This window comes from Dreissena polymorpha, chromosome 16, assembly GCF_020536995.1.
Source record: "Dreissena polymorpha isolate Duluth1 chromosome 16, UMN_Dpol_1.0, whole genome shotgun sequence".
Lineage (NCBI taxonomy): Eukaryota > Metazoa > Mollusca > Bivalvia > Myida > Dreissenidae > Dreissena > Dreissena polymorpha.
Window position 1 is genome coordinate 2725814 of NC_068370.1, and position 22682 is coordinate 2748495.

General features: G+C 35.8%; 1 protein-coding gene across 17 annotated transcripts in view; it reads left to right on the plus strand.

The window, feature by feature from the left end:
- LOC127861976 (tetraspanin-18-like) overlaps window positions 1-22682 on the plus strand; it is an 87605-nt gene that overhangs the window by 59287 nt on the left and 5636 nt on the right. For 16 of the 17 annotated variants that reach the window (XM_052400795.1, XM_052400796.1, XM_052400789.1 and 13 more), the window contains exons 3-8: window positions 11600-11749; window positions 13514-13714; window positions 14244-14315; window positions 14534-14653; window positions 15328-15421; window positions 22264-22487. In XM_052400795.1, coding sequence (XP_052256755.1) covers window positions 11600-11749; window positions 13514-13714; window positions 14244-14315; window positions 14534-14653; window positions 15328-15421; window positions 22264-22487 — 861 coding nt within the window. Of the gene's footprint in view, window positions 1-11359; window positions 11404-11599; window positions 11750-13513; window positions 13715-14243; window positions 14316-14533; window positions 14654-15327; window positions 15422-22263; window positions 22488-22682 lie in introns of those variants that run through there. The other variant, XM_052400797.1, reaches the window with a different exon arrangement.

Consider the following 22682-nt stretch of genomic DNA (forward strand, 5'->3'; position numbering starts at 1 on the left):
AAAATAGGTCCGTTTCTGGTCTCCTTGGGAAAAAACAGGGTCGGTAGGTAGGGATTTTAATTTATTTTTATTTTTTGTTGTTGGGGGCGGGGGTACTAAAATGGAAGACTACTAAAGCTTTTAATAAGAAATACATGTATATATATGCTTTGTTTGCTTGATATTACATCATATATGAACGAAAATAATGTGTGTTTTTTGTTTTTTGTGTGTGACCCCAACACAATGTTGAGAGTCGGCACCGGTTCGGGAGACACGGTCGGGCGACCCGAAACGGACCTATTTTTTGTTTGGCCTAACCCGGTGTGGAACTTAACGCACATGCATTAAGCCTCTTTTTCCCTGAGAAATTATACTCTGTGTACTTAAATGATCGCTATATTGAGAGTTGCAACAGAAGCATGATTAATCCAAGTAGTTCAAGACAAATAAACGAACTGTTCATTATTTGCTCAAAGTGTACCTTAATACTTATAAGAATAAAACTTCATTACAGTAATTATGTTGCCCACATAAATTGAAAATGTATTGGCTATCTCTTGACCGACCATTGCGTAACAACCTGTTAAATTGCCTTCAACGTAATTTCCAACTTTATCTGATATCATTGTGATAAACACCTGGAGAAAACTCGAGTCCAACCAGCGAAAGGTATTGAGAAAATCAAATGATGCGCTAAAGGGGCCGCACCAAATTTTGTAGTTGAATTTGGGTCCGTAATGACACTGTGTACTGTTCAATTGATCGCCTAATGGACTTAAAATTATCTGTTTAAACACACATCCGTGTTTGACTTGTTGAAAATTGTGAAATTTATTAGGATGATGTTGAGGTTATCATTCCGTTCATTTTGTTTTAAGCGGCCCATCCATACACAATATCAGTGTCAATTTTATTGTCAATAATGAAGATTGACAATAAAATTGATAGTGAATGGATGATATTGAAGACACCGTCAATGCATAGGTGAAAATCAGAGAGCTCAAATATTTATTGACGCATTGTCAATTTTATTGACAAGTGTTTTGCACCCTTGAATAATATATAATCAAGACATATATAAAATAACAATACAATTATATGTATAAAAGGTGTTAACATCTCCATGAGTTCATTAAATGATTCCTCATCCATAAGAAGAAAATTTCTGTAATCTTCTGGATAATTTACACGAAGTATTACGTGTCCAAAAATTCATTTTTTGCTGGAACCATTGTTTTGTCCAAAATTTCGTCTTTTTTCGCTTTCGTTTATCCAATAGCAGTGATTTTTTTGGCTCAAATTTACAGCCGAATTTCGGCTGCTTCCCAATCGCAAAAATACACGTTTTTTCCCAAAATTCTGACCAAAATTTCCCAAAAAAAAGCCCAACTTCAACAAAAAAATTTTTTTTTTTTTTTTTTTTTTTAGAAAGAAGTCTCATATAACTTAATTATGATTTCTTAAATCTAGGTCTCAACTTTATTTTTTAAACATCTTACAAAATATATAACTTGAATTTAGTCATTTTTGTCCATAAATCATTCCCAAACTTGCCACTTTTATTGATTAAAAAAACAACAATTTGACCAGACTCCTTTTCTAGAAAACTCCTTGAACATGCACTTAAAAACAATATCCCTTCTGTTACTTATAATCCTATTTATAATGCTTAATTTTTCCCAATTTCATGGTTTATCGCGCTATTTTTCCCAATTTCACTGTTTATCGCGCTAATTTTCCCAATTCAAAAGGCACAGGCTGTAACAAATTATAGCAAAAAAAATCACTGAATAGTAGCGCAATACTTATCCTGACAACAGGATCCATCTTGTTTGAATGATGAGTGAAGTACTAATGAACAAAATATTGATTAATATTTTTGTACACTTGAGGGCAACAAATATTCTGTCAATATTATTGTGTCATGATATTGTGTGTGGATGGGCCGCTTTAGAGCTTACTTAAAAAAAATTAAACATGACTCCTCTTGTCAGGAAAAGTAGACAAACATTAGTGTGTGTCACATTGATATCTTTTATGAAGGGCGTTATCGTACTTCAATGACCTTATATGGTTGAAATTCCAATTCACATTCTTTATCACACAAGCTTCACAACCAAACCGTTGTCTAGACGCCGAGACATCTTGGTCACCCGGATGCTTTGATATTGTCTGATTCTGCATTCCAAAGTTGCAAGGTTTAAGCTCTTTCTGCAATTCACAAATGAAAAAGTGATTATTCTAGTATATAAAAGATTAAGCGCATTGAACATTGATTCTGGGTAAATCCTTTTTAAGTAGTCATGACATTTAATAAAAAAATGATTTTGTTTCAATCCGAGCAAAGCATATCAATAGAATACTAGTATTATGTAATTACCATTCGATAAAGGTTTTGCATAAACCAGCTATTAATACAAGTTGCTTTTCGATTATGAAATAAAAGTAGATTTGTTTGGAACCGTTTTTTTGGAAATCACGTTGAATGTGTCAGTTATACGTTGAATATGTCAGACATCACAGCAGTGCATTAGTTAGGTTCTGTTTTGTTTATCGACATCAAACTAATAAATAAATGTATACATGGAAATATGATAGTTTCCCTACAATACATGTACATATTCAATATATATTTACATGCCTTCCTTAATTCGCTTTTGAACCTGTTTTTTTGTATTGAAAACGTTTTTTGTGTTTTAGTTTAGTTCTATGTTGTAGTTGTCTAATGAATAAGGTATCAATCATTAACGTTAAGGCAGATATATTTTATGAAATAATAGCTGTTCAGTGCTTTTGTTGTTAACAAAATCAACTCGAAAAATTGTTTGCTTGTGTTAAGTTGTGAATGTGACTGTAATGTTCGCACTGTAGGATTATCCATTTGCATTGGGACCTTTATCCGCAGCTGAATGCAAAGTCGGATCAACGAGATTAAGATAAGATTGCAGGCACTGTTACGACCATTCCTTACAAATCCACTTGCATAGTTCTCTAAATCCCTGGCGATCGTATGATTAGGCAATTATGCGAAAAATAATGGTTCCGTAACGACTCTTGTTGTTATTATAATGATAAAGCTTGATGAATAACGTATTGGTCCTTATAAGTTGACTTTACATTTTGCGTTTACCCGAATAGTTGTAGTTATTTTAAATACTATATAGGTTGAACATGCATAGATGATCATTAAGAGTTAGCTGTTGTTTTTGTTTCGCTCACTCCTGCGGATATACATCGCTCTGTTGTTAAGTTAGTTCAAAGTGTAATTTGTGTGTGTTTGCTGTCACGTTCACCATGTACAAACCGACCATCAAAAGTTTGCACTATATGAACCCGGATTATACGAATGCGATGAGTCTTCAGCACGTTCAGACGCCATTGGTGAACGGAAAAACTGCAAGGTCAAAACAGTCCGTTGATAAAGTAGTCAACGAAACAAACGTTGACGCCAATTCGGATACATTTCTGATAAGGAAAGAAAAGCGCAAGAAGGAACATGAAAAGGTGATAAGATAATTTTCAGGTATTTTGAGAGTAGATACATGGTTGATCGAATCAAGCAAGGTGCTTTTTGACGGCGTCATCTCATTTGACTAGTGCAGCAGTTCTTTGAATACAATTCGTTATCATCAGAGTACAAACCTGTCTGTTGACTCTGTTTGGAATTGCATCGTTCACTCAAATAATGAAATTCTATTTTTGATTTTATAAGTTCTGACCGTTTGTCTGTATTATCTTCCCTTGTTAATATTCGAATACATAATTGGATTTTGGAAAGGCTTTATATAGTTAAATTAAAAACATAAAGTAACAACATAACAAAGAACACAATTTTACTACTGAAACTGAATGTAATAAATGTGCATATTTTGATGGATTTGCAATTACAAAATGTGGTTCTAAAGAATGGGGGAGATATTCGACTGTTATTTTTGACGAATAGTACGCTCATACAAATACCTGGTAGATTTTCAAACCAGTTGGCGTATCTATGTATACATGCCGAAATAAAAATACGATAAACGAACTCTGTCTAGCTTTAAATACACTCCAGTTGGCAACGAATTTCTAGAATGCCAGGCAATGTCAGCGGAAAACAATCATCAAATGAAAACAAAACGCGCGACATTTGACCTGCATTGACGTCATAACCGCAGACGTTCAGCAAGGGTCGGTCATCGCACGCGTGCGACATTTAAAATGCAAGCAAGCACGTGTCGCGTCGTTTAGTTAACATTTTCCCTGTCTGTAAGCGTATTTTTTATGAGCGTGTTAGATTGGTTTAAATGCCTCGTCAGTTTTGAGGGTCACAAATGACTTGCTAGACTGATGTACGAATATTTATTTATTCTTACAATGGCATGACATTAAAAAGCATGTGAACACTTTGGAACTTACATTTGTTTGTGCAATCTTCATTACATTTGCTCAAAACATGCGTTCTTTTGTTTTCTCTACCGAATTGGATATGGTTCCGGTCAATAAAAAAAAACCGACATGGGGCGTTCAGTTTTCATAATGTGACTATTGTGAAACCTTTTTGTTACTCTAGAAGTCACATTTTTGACCCAGTTACGTTATGATTCTATTGAGAAACCTTGTGGCCACCTGGTTGAAACAGTTTAGTTCATTATGGTTTCTGGTGAGCGTCTTTGGTGCTATAATTTCAAGGTTCAATAACACCAGAATATCGCTTGATATGATCCATTTGGTTTTTCAAAAAGATCAATATAACAAAATAAATTTACTTTTATATATTGTTTAATACATGTACTTTATATATTTTACAATCTATGTATTTGGTTGGACTATTTATTAAAGATTCAAATATGTGATTGTCGTTTATTCACTATGAAGAAATACATTTGCATCAGCAATCTTCTAGAGCTAGGAACGGGATCGTTTATAAGATGCACGCATTACCCACCGTGCATATACATGTATGTAAATCCATGCCTTATCTTGTGTCTAACTATACAAATACGTGAGGCGAATGCAACAATTGTACAATTTAAACTTACCGGTTCGTGTTTAAAATGCATGTTTTGTTTGTTTAGAGATAGGCAGCGTATTGAAATTTTAATCCCCTTTCAACATTAGCTTATGTACAAAATCCAGTTTAAAAGGTATGCAATATTTAAAAAGTCATATAGCTTTTGATTTTAAAGACACATTCCTGGGAATGAAGACTTTTTCTTTTACGATTGTTTCATAGTTCAAAACAAACACAGAAGGCAATGTTTTGACCATTGATTATACGAGAGACTACATGTAAATATGACCCACTTGACCACAATTAAAGTCCTAAATTAGTTGGCTGATCTGCGGCAACTTGAACGTCAGTTCATACCTATCTGATAAATTTTACCGTGTACATGCCCTAATAGTTTATCCCTGGTGGTCAAACAACGCAATTTATATGCATATCATAAACACTTTATAGATTAGGTTGAACAGTTTCCTCTTGTCGCCCCCTGAAAGCGGCTTCGGTATTTTATCAGTGACTACGAACGTCGCTTCGGGCCTTTTCAGCGCAACGTTTTGTGACCCCGTTTAGAATTATCATTTGTTTGTGAAAAGGAAATCCATGCGTAAAGTTTAACACGAGTGCCGCCAAGTCAGTGTTCTCGAGATATACGAAGATGCAGTCTATATTTAAGACACAAAAACAAAATAAAAACAACAGCAAAAACGTATTGTAGAAATATTAATCGCAAGTGCGCATGACGTCATTGTTTACATGTCAAACTTCATACAACATAATAATCCGCGCTAAAAAAGCAGCGTCGATTATTTTAATAGTAATTAATGAGTTGATTATTTAGTTACAAATCGGGGCATTGAGGTATGATACACAGAACAAAACAACAGTTCACTCTCCTATCGTTTATTTGTTATATCTCAGATTTGGCGCAAATATAAAACTGCTTCGCCGTTAATTTATTCTAAGCCCAAACTGATTTATTTTAAACTATAGGGCAGTAACCTGGTATTCTGTATACATGTATATCAAAGTTGTTTCCAAGCTACAACCTGGTTGTTAAGTTATAATATTTATTCAATTGCAGACGGATTTTATACCAATACCATCAGTTGCATATTATATCCGCCTACCATGTTTTCTGTATCGTCACTTGAAACTGCTCTAATAACCCGTTTACATGCTCGTAAAGTGGATAATATTAAATTGTATTTTTATAATTGTATACTTAAGGAATATGCACGTTCATGAGCTTGGGCGTACACATACACAAAATCATTGACCTAAGATTATTCACTTAATGTAGCCGCTTTAATATCAGCGACGAGCAATGAAATCTGTTCAAAGTGGATGTTTTTGTTTGGAGTTGTACTAAATGCAATACATATATTTTAAATATCATTCTATTGCACATGCGTCTGTGTAAAATACTAAGACGATGAAGGTTATGACAATGTGGTTGAAAAGTGAAACGGTCGCTATTAATGCAGCCTACGAAATTGATAACGAACTCCCTAGCCTACCATCTAATCCGCAGACGTCAGTCGTTGTTGTATACTCTGATAGCCAAATGAGTTTCTTGCATGCAACAGTACATTTAAAGACTTGCTGTAAATCGCTTAAGCGCACGCGTAAAGCGTGTCTTAATGTCATTTGCCGCCATTTGCATATGGCGGAGAAAAAAGTTGTCTTCTTACGCGTGACTGGAACTATTTTCATCCACGGATGTCGATCGTTAATAGTCATTTACTGTAATTGCCTGATATGCCATAAGAATGAAACTTATGTAATTGTGATCGAAGAAAATCAATTTTGATGGTTTTCAGTGTTTCCTTCTGTTGCGTTTCTAGCAACAAAGACATTACTCAAAGAGTGCTATTGAATACGAATGAAACTCCTTTAGGTGACAGTTCATTTAGGAGTTTGTTTTTCCCAAGACTTATGAAAAGTAATTCACACGTACAGTATTTCAAATAATGTATTTTATCTCAGATGTTTTTTGTTGTTTAAAAAATCTTGAGGTTGGAATTGTCTTAGAAAACAAGAATAATAGCCATGTATCGTAAAAATCCAGTAAAACCTAGAGTGTTACGTCGGTTTACCAACAAAATATATTTGTTGCTATATTTTGAGAAAAGTCGTCAAAAAATTACCCTTTTCAGCGATGCCATTATTTAAACGGAATTAACCTCACTGAGTGATCGGTGTATTCTGCGGACATTTTGGCTTTCTCCGTGGAGTCCCCTGGGGGCCGTTGTCGTTCCAATCGTATTTAAGTTATTACTTAGGCCAACAATAAATAAACGTCGATTTTTGTATAAGCTATCTCGCAGTTTGTGTCATGCTTTCTTTGACACCAAATGGCTGTTTGAATCGATCGTGTCTCTCATTTTAAGCAATGTATTGTGTGAAGTGACCAAAACATGGCCCCACTGTAATGTATGAATGGTATTATGTTAAATATCATATTGTAAACATTATGTAATATTCCCCAAGATACAGTTAAAGGTGTTGCGGTAGAAATTCTGTAAAGAAACTTTGGGTTTTAATATACTTAAAGTAGAAATTAAATATGATGTATATGTTGTCATAAAACATTGGAGATTATCATTTGTGGACAAGGAGCAGCCTAGTGTTGAACATTTCTGCTGTATTTATTTTACGTTTTAACCCATTTATGCCTAGCGTCTAGAAAAAAAGGTCTTAGCAAACATGATGCGGCGTTTCATCTGGGTCTGCGCTGTTTGCTTGAATGAATTTCTGTAAGAAATATTCTAAATATAGAAATAAATAAACTAGACATCCCTAATTTGGGAAATAAATTGATCAAATTTAGAAGAATGGGAGAGTCCACTAGGCATACATGGGTCAAAGGTGCGAATGGTAAACGTGTACAGTAAAGTATTGATTTAACTGTTAAGTAGATCTGATGTCAAACTGACATGGGTGTTTGCGCTAGTGATTTTGTGCATTCACTTTAAGTCAGGATGAAGCTTGTGAAATCGAACTTAGCTACGCACCTGCCTTGGAGGCTGAATGGCGAAACCTGTTTTAGAGAAAACGACATAGAAGATCTTATATTAAATCTAATATTAAAGCACAGTCCAATCATTGAGCAGAGCTAGATCAAACAAATGCAACATTATTATTGTCTGTTTGAACCACAGTGTAAACAGTTTAATAGTTTATTGGCATCAGCGTCCTCGATGATAAAACATGGCTGGTATTGATCTCTGTATAACTCATAATGGCTGACAATGCGTCTGTATTCATGTTTATGCACGCATAATCCGTTCTGTGCGCTGAATCGTGGTTTACTCGGTTCTTTATGCGTTTGTTATTAATACCTCATCAATACAGCATTATTCACAACGAAGTTTTAATAGTAAAGTTGTGACGCAATTCCTGTACTTTTGTTATTATTATGTTCTTTGTTACATATTGTTATCTTTAAATATATTTATTTGTTCATAAAATTTTATTAAGGCGAATGTAATATTTGTTTTTCAGTGCTATTTCCATCAATTGTGTTCGAGCGTCCTCTATGAACATTACATTTTCATAAAAACAGTAATGAAGTCAAATAAAAAACGAAGTACAAAATACATTTTTTAAGCAGACCAAATAGTACTAATCGGACGGTCCGTCCATCCATTAATATTGTTTCTTGAGATAAAAGCGTTGTTGACGTACAGAATTTACAAAGAGGTCATATTTCTGCTTGCCCTGTCTACAGTTGGACAGTTTTAACACCCACATAATTGGTACGTTGCTTTCACGGAGAATGTATTACTCCGCGGCAAAACGGTTAATGTGGCTTACAATCGTTATGGGACATTTCTATTCGGCATTGAACACTGTAAGTAATCAAAGCGCTGATATCATAAAAATACTTCTTTCTCTCTTTTCGCGGGGGAGGGGGGGGGGGAGGGAGAACAATCCTGAGGACAAGCTTCGAGGACATTTTCATACACAAACAACAAAACAACACGGGTCTGCAAGAGTGCGGTTTACTTATATGTACACTGCACTCCCTACATTCTGTATATTGCAAAGTAAAAAGTAGGTCACGCTATTCCAATGCCCAATATTGCTCTACTTAGGACAGATCGTCAACTGTCTGACAGTCACAATTGAATAAAGTCTATATATTTTATTAAGCCTATGTTTTGATTTTTGAACAGAAAATGATCATTCAGACCTTTGATTTACTTAGAAAGCACTTGAAGAGCACGCGCCTCTAGCCCTTTACTAACTTTTCTTAAACAGTTCAACCGCCTTTTCCCCCAGGTACTAAGCAAATTAAGGCGTAGGTTAGTAAAATATAATGTGCCAATAAAACGTGTGTTATAAAGAGTAAATTTATTGGATCAGAACGCGGGTCATATTCACCATCAAAATAAAATCATTTGACCAAGTCACACATTCTAAGAATAGTTTATAGAAAATTCTGTCATTTTTTGCGCATTGTTGCTTTTGCATATTGTGACTCTTGCAAAACATTGGTATAAAATGTTACATGGTCGAATAAGGATAAGTAGTTCCCGACAGTGTGTGGACGCAGCACCTGCTCAGCTTGATTAATACCAATAATGGGCTCATGTAGCTGGTGATTGAAACATGTGCCTTAACCACGGCGGCATTGGCTGGCTAATTTCCGAGTAATTGAGGACAATATGAGTCTGGTCAGTGATCGTTAAAAGGACACGTATATCATAAGCCTCGTTCTTGGTTGGGAAACTGTTCTTAATTCAAGTGCGGAAAGTGTCGTCCCAGACAAGCCTGTGCAGTCCGCAAAGGCTAATCAGGAACGACACTTTCCGTCTAAACTTTTGTTTGGAAGAGACTTCCTTTAAACGAAAATTTCCATAAAAGCGGAAAGTATCGTCTCTGATAAGCCTGTGCGGACTGCACAGGCTAATCTGGGACGACACTTAACGCACATGCGTTATGCCAAGTTTTCTCAGAACGAGGATCATATGGCAATGTCGTGAAGCTCCTGCAGTAGAACTAGTCTTTTTTACATCCTCGCATATCTTTGACATCCATTGCATATCACGTCTTCTTTTTCAACGAAACAATATGTATTTATTAATTTTTTACTGAAGTTCGCTTTATCCTCTAATTGTAGTAATTGATTGGTATGAATTGTCTCGTGCAAAAGAAGCATGTTTTTTCGTATTAGAATATATATTCTCAAATAAAATATATATTGTATTATTCCCGTACATTACTAATTACAGCTAGAATTAGATATATCTACATACTAGTTACTTAGGGTTTTAAGAACGCTTGTGACGTTGGACCTTTCTATGCAGGGGTGGCAAAATCAAATGTCCGAGTTGTCCGAGTCGAACATTTGCTTGTCTGGGCAACTGATTTTTTCGATTAAGTTGTCCGTGGACAACCAGTTTTAAAAACATAGGGTTGAGGAATACAAAAAATATAAGCAGTAATTAAGTTTTATAAATCCGGATGTTGACTATAGATTACATTGTCAGTGCTATTTGCGGAGCAATCAAGCTTAAATATGGAGTTAACCGGCCCACAAAAAATAAACGTGCACCGCATTTTCAACATTCAGCCCGACTGTTAAACAGTGTACAGACTGGTTTCTTTATTTTTACGATCAGATGAAAATGAAAGTATAGGACTAAGAATCAAAACACAGTAAACCGTGTTATTTCAGACGACTTTAACAGTAAAAATAGATCGTTTTTTAAATTGTTTAGATTAGGATGGAACTACTTGAGTCTACTGCACAGTTTGTGACAGAGAAATGAAAACTGATGTGACAACTTAATGAGACCCTGTTAGTAATTTGACACACTTTGATAGGAAAATGCAACAAAATAAAAGTATTTGAGATTTCAATACTGCATGTGCAACACATGTTTTCATAACATTAGCTTTGCAAGATTAAAAGTTTGAGAAAGTCTTAATATTGTTTGTAATATACTGCTTTAAAGAATGTCCCGTGAAAAAACATGTAACTGAAACAAGCAAATTATACTCATTTTGATTTATTCCACAATATTTTAAATTAATTAGTAAATGCGTTATAATTTATATAAACATAAACGGACAAGTGTAGCTCAGAAAAGGACAAGTTAAATTTCCTAAATGGTTGTCCTTGGACAAGTATAGTTTTTTTAGATTTCCCCACCCCTGCTATGTGGATTATGATCTTAAATAGTTAAGACAGTCATCGAAAGAATATAACGGTCGCAATTTGCCTTTCATGTCATTATAATACAACTCATTTATTGAACGCATATTTTCAACATAGACCTATTAGAATTGTGTAAATGGAATTGCAAATAGTAGATCTAGATCTTGTAACCGACGTTGTGACACAGATGACAGTGTTTTGTGACGTAATAGGTATTTATTACGTCATTCACTTACTCAAAATGGATGCCTTTCAGGATCTAACAAACGTAAATTATTTGTAGTTATACTTCGTGTGTGTGTTTTATGCAAAAAAGACAGCTTTCTGCTTAATTTCTCTTAGTATATAGGAACATTTGTCTTTATTGCGATCTTGTGTTGCATAACCCATAAATAGTGTTTAACTTATTGACTTTTCGAATGTGTATACACGTGTGTTAATATGTTTGGTATGTCTATTTATAGCCATTAAACCGGAAGAACCACGAAGATGGCTATGGTTTCCCGCGTTACCCAGGTCACGGCACGAGATCGATGTCAATACGCAGCCAACCGGAAGACCCGTGTTACACTTGCCTTCGAACCACTGTGCACTGCTATAACATAATCATCTTGGTATGTAATTGCGATCTTCTTTAAATAAGATTGAAAACAACAACTGCAATCTAATGTAGATTAGTTTAATACCAGAATTTTGAATTAAAAGAAAACGTACGCTAAAATGTTGTTTATTTATGTGCAATTCAGCAGAAATAATGTAATAGAGCAATATTGTTCTGACCGTTTATTATGAAAATTGCGGTGTACTTCATATAAGTGTTTGTCTCGTATGCTACAAATAATATTCAAAAGAGTTCCGTTGCCCTAATGGATCTACACTCTCGTATACCATACAGTATGACGTCAGTTGGGTAAATGAAAATTCAGAACGTCATTGTGATAATGACTAATTCGTAAAAACGATGGTTCGGCTTTAGTGTCAAATCTATATTTTCCGTAAATTGTATGATTATATTACTTTTAATTGACATAGTATACTTATGAAAGACAATAGAAGCAAGTATACGACTGCATCTGCAAATTTATCTACGCTGTACGGCTAGATAAAAATGCTATGATTTTGATCTTGATTTGTTTTAGCTCAACTGAGCCATGTGTTCGTCGTTTTTCGTCAGTCATCAAAATTTACCCATAAAAACTCTTATAGTCCACAATTATTGCCAAATCTTCACGGAACATGGTCAGAACATAAGTCACAATCAAATGTATGGCGAGTTAGACACTGCGCCACTTTATGTTTTAAAAAGGTGTCTAGGTCACGTTGAAGAAATAGCCTTTGAGCACACTAGAGGCGATTGCCGCATCTTCATAAATTTTTGTCTGAGCATCTGTCACAATGAAAGATCGGCCGGATCGGAGGGTTAAAAACTAATTCATATAAAAGAGTTCACATGTGTTTCGCAATCTTCATATTTTACACCAACTAACGAAACTTATTTAAACAATAAAAATGATATTTTTTTATTTTATGCTTTCCGGTGGTTTATAGGGAAATATCAGTGAATTAAAACTGATAATTTCACTGTTCAAACAATGAAAATTATCAGTTAAAATTATCGATAAGTTTCACTGTTTACTGTGAAATGACGTCATTTCTTTGAAGAAATGACGTCATTATCCCAGCGAAATTCTTTAGTTAAACTCTTTAACAATGTATATAAACTGTTAAAAAAGGCATAAAATAAAAAGAAAATGTGTTGGATTCGGTGGAATATCGATTTTAATTCACTCGTGATCATAAAAAACATAAATGAAATACCCTCTATATGATATCTTGGATGAGTTTGAAAATGATTGTGATTTGTTCAAAAGCATAGATGGTACATGTTGGTGCAAAGTTTTTTTTAAGTTTTAAATATGTAATGAAATCTTGATGAACGCATCTTGCCAAGCACAGTTTAGTTCCTTAATGCCTCAGGTGATCACCTTATTGCATTGGGCCATCCTCTTGTTTTATGATTTAAAAAAATGACCAGAAGATTTGGACATGTACCTTCTTATCAATATTCTGGTTATTATTATTATTATAAATGTTCGGCTCCTGTGATAAAATATGTGCTTCTGAAATTAGGCCTTGACCTTTCTTGATTGCACATATTTACTGGGCTTGTTAAAATGTTTTGGCAGTGTCATGATTAAACTCATGTACTTAAATTGTATCGACCTTTTTGGTTTGGCGACCCTGTTCATCATCACCTTAAAAATTGACAGTAGCTTTTATGTTTTATCAGGTTTTTATTCGACCTTCAATTTTCTTCTGTCGTCTACGTAGTGCGAAATTGGTTGTAACCTTTACCTAAAAATGTTCTTTTTATTCAGATAATCGGCCTGGGCGTATTGGGTATCGGCATATGGCTTCTGGTAGCGGAGTTCAGTGCCCGCGAGGTATCCGTGCTGATTGGTACGAACTTCTTAGAGCTTGCCACATACCTGATGGTGGGGGCTGGGGGTGCGATAGCCCTGCTGGCGTTCTGTGGCTGCTGTGGAACCATGAGGGAGGATAAATGCGTTCTAGCATTTGTAAGTTCGCATTTGATTGATATCATGTTAAATCAGGGTGGCCATGAGTTTTCAGTGTATTGTAAATGTATTGTTATTGTATGTGTATTGAGAGCTGGAACTTTTCCAAGTATTCAAATGAAAGTTAAAGGGTTAAGATCATTTATCGAAATATGTATGAATTGAAACACATATTCTGATGAGATGCGGCCTTATAAATGCTTCAGTTATATAAGGTTAAGCTCCGGTAATAATAATGTTGTTAAACCCCGTTAATAATAATGTTGTGTGTACTTTATGGAACACGGTGTTTTGTGTATATCATAAAGTCATTCTTCTGAATATTTGGTAAAAAGAGGATATCCATATATATGTTCATGTTTGCGCAAGTGAATTAACAAATTCAGGTACGGTAAAAAACTATATTTATAATATGCATCTGTTATAGCTTCAACTGTTTGTATATGACCAACTTCTTAAATGCTGTTGTATAGAGAGACCTATACTTCTATAAAACATTCCAATTTATTTGTAAAATTTTGTGTTCCAGTATGGCGCTACTTTGTTGGTGACAATCTTCGCACTAATCGCAAGCAGCACCCTCGCATTTCTCTCCCTAGGGGTAAGTCCGCATGCTAAGTTTACTTACTTGTCTAGCAAACGGGTTTGAGAGAAACGTAGAATACTTACAATTCAAACTCAACGCATATTATTGTCTTTATTAATATAATTATGTTGACAACAATGCACGTTGTGTATTAATTCATTCAATTTACATTGCGAAAAACTATTTATTCCAAATATATATATTCTTAAACTTTATTCTGTGCAAATTTGCAGATGACGGTAGCGATGAAAAACGATATGCAAGAGACGTTAAGTTACAAATATGGCGTTGATTTACGTAAAAACAGCGAAAATCGCCTTATAACAGACGCCTGGGATTCATTGCAACGAAGTGTAAGTACATGTATGTCGTTTCCACAGTAATCGAAATATATTGCAACTATGGTTTGCTTTTTCTGAATGGTTCAGTCTTTACATGTTAATTAAACTAAGAAAATTGTGTCATGAGAAAAATTGCAAATATATCCGTTTACATGACAGTGTTCCCATAGGGTCCAATTGCTAAGACATTTATTATACCTTTCAAATTGTTACCTTTGCAAATATATCTGTCTTCATTTAATACTGTAACTAAGGTACATGTATATGTTAAGACCACACTGAATGTGTGCTACGCCCCCTGTCTGAAAATGCTACGTTTCAATTGAGTGTGTAATGGGTTACAACTCAGTGTGTGCTACGTCCCCTCTAAGTGTATTATACGTCCCGATTAAGAGTTTTCTATGTCCACACGCAGTGCATAAAACGTCCTCATTGCATGTGTGCTACGTCACGGTCTTCTCTCGTTGTGTGCTACATCCCCACTTAGGCTGTGCTACTTCACCACTCAGGTTGTGTAACATCACCATTCAGTATGTGCTACGTCACCATTCAGGTTTTGCTAAGTTACCGCTCAGTGTGTGCTTCGTCGCCACTCAGGTTATGCTACGTAACCGCTTGATTTGTGCTGCATCCCCACTAAGTTTGTGCTACGTTCCCATTTAGTGTGTGCCTGTGTGTGTTTTCAGTTCGAGTGTTGCGGACCACACGGTGACGCGAACTCCACGAGCTCCTGGGCCTTCTACAAGCTGCATTCTCAGTGGTACACACAGACCAACATGCGTGAGTATAGCCAGTCTGTCATTATGTTAAATGAATCGCGTTCTGAGAAAACTGGGCATAATGCATGTGCGTAAAGTGTCGTCCCAGATTAGCCTGTTCAGTCCGCACAGGCTAATCAGGGACGACACTTTCCGCTTTTATGACATTTTTCGTTCAAATGAATTCTCTTTTAAGCAAAAATCCAAATTAGGCGAAAAGTGTCGTTCCTGCTAAGCCTGTGCAAACTGCACAGGCTAATCTTGGACGACACTTTACGCACATGCATTATGCCCAGTTTTCTCAGAACGCGACTCAAATCTGTATGCCGCGCTCAATTAGTGGGGCGTGTAGAGTTGGTGATTTAGTGATGTCATTATTTGTTTTTCGTGTTCTTTAGTTTTATTTTTTTCCTAAATTTTCCCAAAAATACCGAAATTATGGGATAAATACAATAAAATTTCACTAACGTAATGTTCTCCATAATATGTCGTTTTAATGTCGATTGTGATAACATAGAGTCTGGGACTTTAACAATGCCCTCCGTCCGCACTTTCAATAGTATAATGTGTTAACTGGGATTAACTACGTTGAAGTCGTGAAAAATTTCCGAATACATTTTGAAACAGCTACAAGTCTCAACATAATCCATATACGGCCTTGAATGAAACATTTTAATGGCCATACAGTACACACATTTAAAATGCATGCTCTGGATACCACAGTCGAATTAATATAAACATTTTGTTCTATTCTTTTAAGGTTTTATTTGCGATTGCACGGATTTTTTTCTTTACAATTTTCCTACGCCTATTCAGTTTTAACTACCCACATACAATAGCCGTCAATGAGTTAAAATATTCCACAGTATTCACACGTTAACTTTTTACGACATTCTCAGCTCCTATAGCTGAGCCGCATTGCATTCTATAGTATTACCACCTCCATCTATAAAGAGCTTTCTTTACAATCAATAGATTATGGGTATTTCAAATGTTTATAAAGTATTACTCGTACTCGTTCAAATCTGTATATGTCATGAAACTATTTATGCAACGGTTTCGCTCCAGAAAGTTAAACGAATGCAGTGAATAACACCCGATATGCCCTGATGGTTTATTTTGACATTTAAGTATAGCTGAAATCGTTTTGGTTCTGCTTCGCAAAGCTAAGCCTTTTGATAACAAAAACCTGGGATAAATGAGCGTTTCAAAATAATCACAGCTCCGGATATGTGTGTTAAGGGTGACGAACTTGAAGTGAGGTACATCATAGGCTGAATAGAAATTGCATGATTTTAATTAATGCGAAGTTTAAAATCGAATAAAATATAGTGTTCTTCCATTTTACACTACTTCTTACAACATCTGTTATTGTAAACGGGCTCACAGCGCGTTAATGTAATGAAGTAAATTGTGAAACCCGGGCGGTTCTTATGACAACTTAAGAGTCGCGTCATGCGAAAATGAGTCTTATGATATATGCGACCAAGCTCAATACCAACCTGCACATCCGCGTAACCTGGATCGGAGCTTCTCTGTACGCTAAGGATACATAGAAGCCTTGCGCTATAAAGCTGACAAAGTAGCTCCTGACTTCACGGTTGTGCCGGCTGGACTGAAACTACCCCCCCCCCCCCCAAATAAGGCAGAAGTCTGATTTTCGCATGACGCGCGTAATGTGACACCTGAAAGGATCATGGGTACGCTCGAATATATGCATTTTACAATTTAACTGCACTTGTCGTCAAACATTTAAGAGTATGCACTCTGAAGGTTTTCGGACCATTATATAGTATATATGTGGTTAGGTAAACTGATTTTGGTGGGTTACTAACAATATTAACGATATACGACGGAATTCGTGCAGGTTTACGAAACTGATGAGTACACGTTGACAATATTTAATGGTTGAATTGACATTGTCAAAGTCAGAAACGAAGTTTAAACTTTCATTTAAAATTTTAACTAAACTTGTTGGTTTTAACTACTTAACAAAAGAGTCACAGACTTTGCAACAGAAGTATATGTTTGAAAATCCATGCTGAAACAAATGTGAAGCAAGCGAACACATGGTTTGATTTTTTTACAAAGTGCAAGCTCGAACTGTATTCAGTAATTTATACTGCGCTGACACGTGTATAATGTACATTTCGCCAATCGATGACGTATATAACCAGTTAAAACAATGGTGGATGTGTGTTTATGAATGATAACTCAGTAAAAGTTTAGTAAAAGTTCACCCTGTGTTCACACCATCGGGAAATTAATTCGCATACGCTTTCGTTCGAGTGACATTTTAACGACATCGTCAAGATGGAAAAGTCGCAGATAATTATTTAACATTTAAATTATGAATACATCAATTAGTTTTTATGCATGCATGTAGTACTAGACTTAAGCAGAGTTTTGACAACTATTCATATCAGCCGCCATAAGAAGAACGTAGCATTTATCTAGATCATGCAAATTGCATGCTATGAATAGCGCACCCAATATATATATATATATATATATATATATATATATATATATATATATATATATATATATATATATATATATATATTTATAACAAAAAAATTCGACAATCATAATGTATATGTAAAAAGTGCGGTAAATACATAGATAATGCTCCACCGTTCGAGTCACCTGAGCGTAATTTGCTTGTCCGTCGTTCTTCCTGCGTCGTGCGTCGTCCGTTGACATTTGATATGTTAACACTATACATTTATTGCTCAACCTTCATTAAACTTGCTCAAAACAATTATCTAAATGATATCTCGATCGAGATTAAAACCATGTGAAATAAAAGAACTAGATCACATGGTCAAAAAGAGAAAGGTTGTGAACACCTAAGACGAAACATTTATTGCCAAATCTTCATGAAACTTGCTCACAACACTAATCCCCATTACATAACGACTGAATTTGAAACTGGGTCACGTGCGATCAAAAGTATGGCACTAGGTCAATAACAGAAAAGCTTGCGAACACTCTTGATGCCACATCATTTGCTCAATCATAATGAAACGTGGTCAGAACATTTTTCTCAATCATATATCGACCGATTTTGAAACTGGGTCATGCGCCACAGTGGGTTAAAAAAACTAGGTCACTATTCCAAATAAAAGAGATTGTGAACGCAATCGTTTGTGCATTTTTATGCTGACAGCAAGTGTTCTTATGTTTTCTCTGTTGAGTGAGATGCGGTACTGGTCCATTTAAATACACAGCTGCCATGCATGGGGGAATTTCTTATTATTTGGCTATAGTAAAACTATTTGCATTCTTAAGAAGGCATATGTTTTATCCACTCGTCATGAAACTTGACCAAAGCATTGCAATACGTGTGATACTATCAAATCTGGGCTTAGTTCAAACATGGCTGCCAGGTGATTGGACAGTTTTCCTTATAAGTATGTTGTGAAACCGTGTGACCACTACCTGCTTACAACTGTTAACCCATTTATGCCTAGCGTCTAGAAAAAAAGGCCTTGGAAAACAGCGTAGACCCAGATGAGACGCCGCATGATGCTGCGTCTCATCAGGGTCTGCGCTGTTAGCTAAAAGGAATTTCTGTAATAAGTATTCTAAATATAAAAATAAATATACTAGACATCCCTAATTTTGGAAATACATTTATCCAATTTAGAAGGATGGGAGAGTCCACTAGTCCATCTTATACGCAACCGTGCATAGACAAAACGTCTTACTGACGCTCGTTTATATTAAGGTATCCGGATTTAAAGTTTGTATATAAGCAATCCCCAATTTTCGCGACTTGTATGAAACTCGTATCGCGACTTGAATCAACATCTAATCGGTGTTGATTCGTGTGGACCTTAGTGGACGAAGGACTCCGCTATTGTTCGACATAACTTTATCCTGTTTACATTTTATCCGTCCGATTTAGGTCATTGACAATATTTAGCATAACAGTTCAATCTATGTTTGAAAAGACAGAGAAGCTTATTTTGGTTTTTAAAACGATGCACTACTGCTTTAAGTTACTGATTGGACTGTGAGGGTTGCGTATACTTGACTCCTTATTCTGTAATGTTGATTTTTTCGGCGCTTAAGCTTTGACTGTTTTGTTCTGACAATATTTGCATTCTTGATTAAGCGTTCTGCTTTTTGTAGAGAATGATACAATACAATTAACAATACTGCAAATCCAGAACTAGGCTTTACAACTTCTATACTCTTATAGACTGCAGTTATCATTGTTATACCCCAATTACCATTGGTAATGGGGGCTATATAGGAGTCACTTTGTCGGTCGGTCGGTCTGTCGGTCGGTCTGTCTGTCTGTCCCGAAATTTCATCCGATCTTCACCAAACTTGGTCACAAGTTGTATCTAGACGATGTATAGGTCAAGTTTAAATATGGGTCATGCCGTGTCAAAAACTAGGTCACAGGGTCACTTAGTGTGTTTTAAAACGAAAGTTGTCCGGACCATAACTATGTCATTTATCGTTAGATTTGAAAATAACTTGGTACATTTGTTCACCATCATGGTACGGTGTGTCGTGTGAAAAAAGTACGTCGACATCTCAAAGGTCAAGGTCACACTTGGAGTTCAAAGGTCAAATGCATGTCCGGGCCATAACTTTATCATTTATTGTGAGATTTAAAAATCATTTGGCAAATGTGTTCACCATCATAGGACGGTGTGTCGCGCGAAAGAATTTCGTCGATATCTCCAAGGTCAAGCTCACACTTTGAGTTCAAAGAAAGGTCAAATGCATGTCCGGGCCATTACTTTATCATTTATTGTGAGATTTTAAAATCATTTAGAAAATTTCTTCACCATCATTGGACGGTATGTCACGCGAAAGAATTACGTCGATATCTCCAAGGTCAAGGTCACGCTTTGAGTTCAAAGATCAAAAATGGCCATTAATGAGCTTGTCCGGGCAATAGCTATGTCATTCATTGTGAGATTTTAAAATCATTTGGCACATTTGCTCACCATCATTGGACAGTGTGTCACGCGAAAGAATTACGTTGATATCTCCAAGGTCAAGGTCACACTTTAAGTTCAAAGGTCAAAATGGCCATAAATGAGCTTGTCCGGGCCATAACTATGTCGTACATTGTGAGATTTTAAAATCATTTGGCACAGTTGTTCACCATTATTTGATTGTGTGTTGCGCGAAAGAATTACGTCGATATCTCCAAGGTCAATGTCACACTGTGAGTTCAAAGGTCAAAATGGCCGTAAATGATCTTGTCCGGGCCATAACTATGTCATTCATTGTGAGATTTTAAAATTACTTGGTACATTTGTTCACAATCATTGGACAATGTGTCATGCGAAAGAATTACGTCGATATCTTCAAGGTGAAGGTCGCACTTGGAGTTCAAAAGTGAAAAATGGCCATACTTGAGCTTAACTATGGGCCATAACTATGTCATTCATTATGAGATTTTAAAATGACACTTTACATTAAATTTGTTCACAGTCATTGGACAGCGTGTCATGCGAAAGAATTCAAGAGTTCAAAGGTCAAAATGGCCATAAATAATAATGGCATAATAATTCTTAAAAACCACCATTTAGATTCTTTTGTTTTGTGAAGACAGCTTGCAAAATAGTCTGTGTCAATGCGGCATGTGGGGGTATACGTCAACTCTGTGACAAAGCTCTAGTTTATTCAACATATGTATAGTTAGTGTACACTATAGGCTTGTCGTGTATTACATTCAGCAGCCTATTTATGCAAAATAATAAAGGATATTTAAAGGCAAAAGCTTTGGTAACGGTTATGGGGGCAATTTAAACCATGATTTTCTTGGCTTTTTGATGATTTTATGGCCGTTATTTGTTCATATTTCCAATGGCAAAAGGTATCTGTTTTCCTTAAATCCTGTCCAAAAATTTCCAATTGACCGTTTGACTTTTATGTTTAGTAACCTAGACGAATAGTCTAGAAATAAGAGTTTTGACGTTTTATCATCGATAGTTTACATTGTATGTGTAAAACAAATGTTTACAAATTTCCAATTGAGAGTGAATTGAACCTAAAATATTCAATTTTAAGGGTAAAGTCCCAAAATGATGAGAAAACGCCCTGCTTTAAAACTAAAATAAAACTTTCAAACAGGCTAACATTGACGCCACGTTACAGTACAGTAGTGTAGTACTACAATGCGACGTTGCGTATAGTCTACATGTATCATGTATACATACTAGAGATATTTGATATAATGACTTAATTTGCAACGTTTTTTTTTATAATTGTAAGGCGATCTAATTGGAGTTTTTGCAAACACGTTCACTCATTATATTAAGTCTTAGATCGGCACTGGTTTGGAATCGTTTCTGTCAGCCTGCGGTCCCGAAGGAAATTCAGTTCATTGGAAAACTATGCTGGGATAGCCATTATTACTTTGCTTATTTTACGATTGGAAGGTCTTTACTACAGTGGAACCCGCTCCAATATAAGAGACCATTTTCATTTTGATTTTACGGTTCTATATAGTTAACTAGGCAAACATGCATGTTATGATTGAAGCGACTTTTTATTGCCACTAATTGTATAAATCTGTTAATGAACTTTGTTCTTTTTAGACGATAAGAAGGTTCAAATTAACGCCAATGATTGGTTTTGTGTTTCATATAAGTTTTAACAGAACAAATTACAAATGTATGGTTTGGCAATATGCGCAACCGTTTCTGTATATAAAAATAATCATTAATTAACTGCTCTGCACTCAGGCAAAATATGCGCCACCACAAAATAACACATTTATTTATAACGTCATATGAGTGTGCTGAGCAGTACCCATGCATCTGTTATGTCTTCATAAGGTGCCCCGTACGTGCCCGAGTAGTACCCATGTATCTGTTATGTCTCCAGGTGCCCCGTACGTGCCCGAGTCCTGCTGCAGGGATGGAAACAAGGCAATCTGCACGGGCATAGAGACGATAAACGGCGCCCCCACCCGCGGCCCTCCCATGGACAAACTCTACGTGCACAACGACTTCCTGTACACGGAGGGATGCTATGACAAGGTCCTTGACAACATGCGTCGCAACGTGTACATCCTAGGGGGCGTGGCGTCCATAGTACCTTTACTTTTGGTGAGTGTCTTTGGGCTTCTCCGACTTGTATATGATACAAGTGCTATTACTTTTCTTTCTTTCGTGCCTTCTTGTGATCATGCATTACCGGAAACATTTCAAGTCTATATTTCGGCAGCGTTTGTGGAATACTGTGCAAATGCATGTTCATGAGGTGTCGTCCCAAATTAGTCTGCGTATTCTTCACAAGCTTAT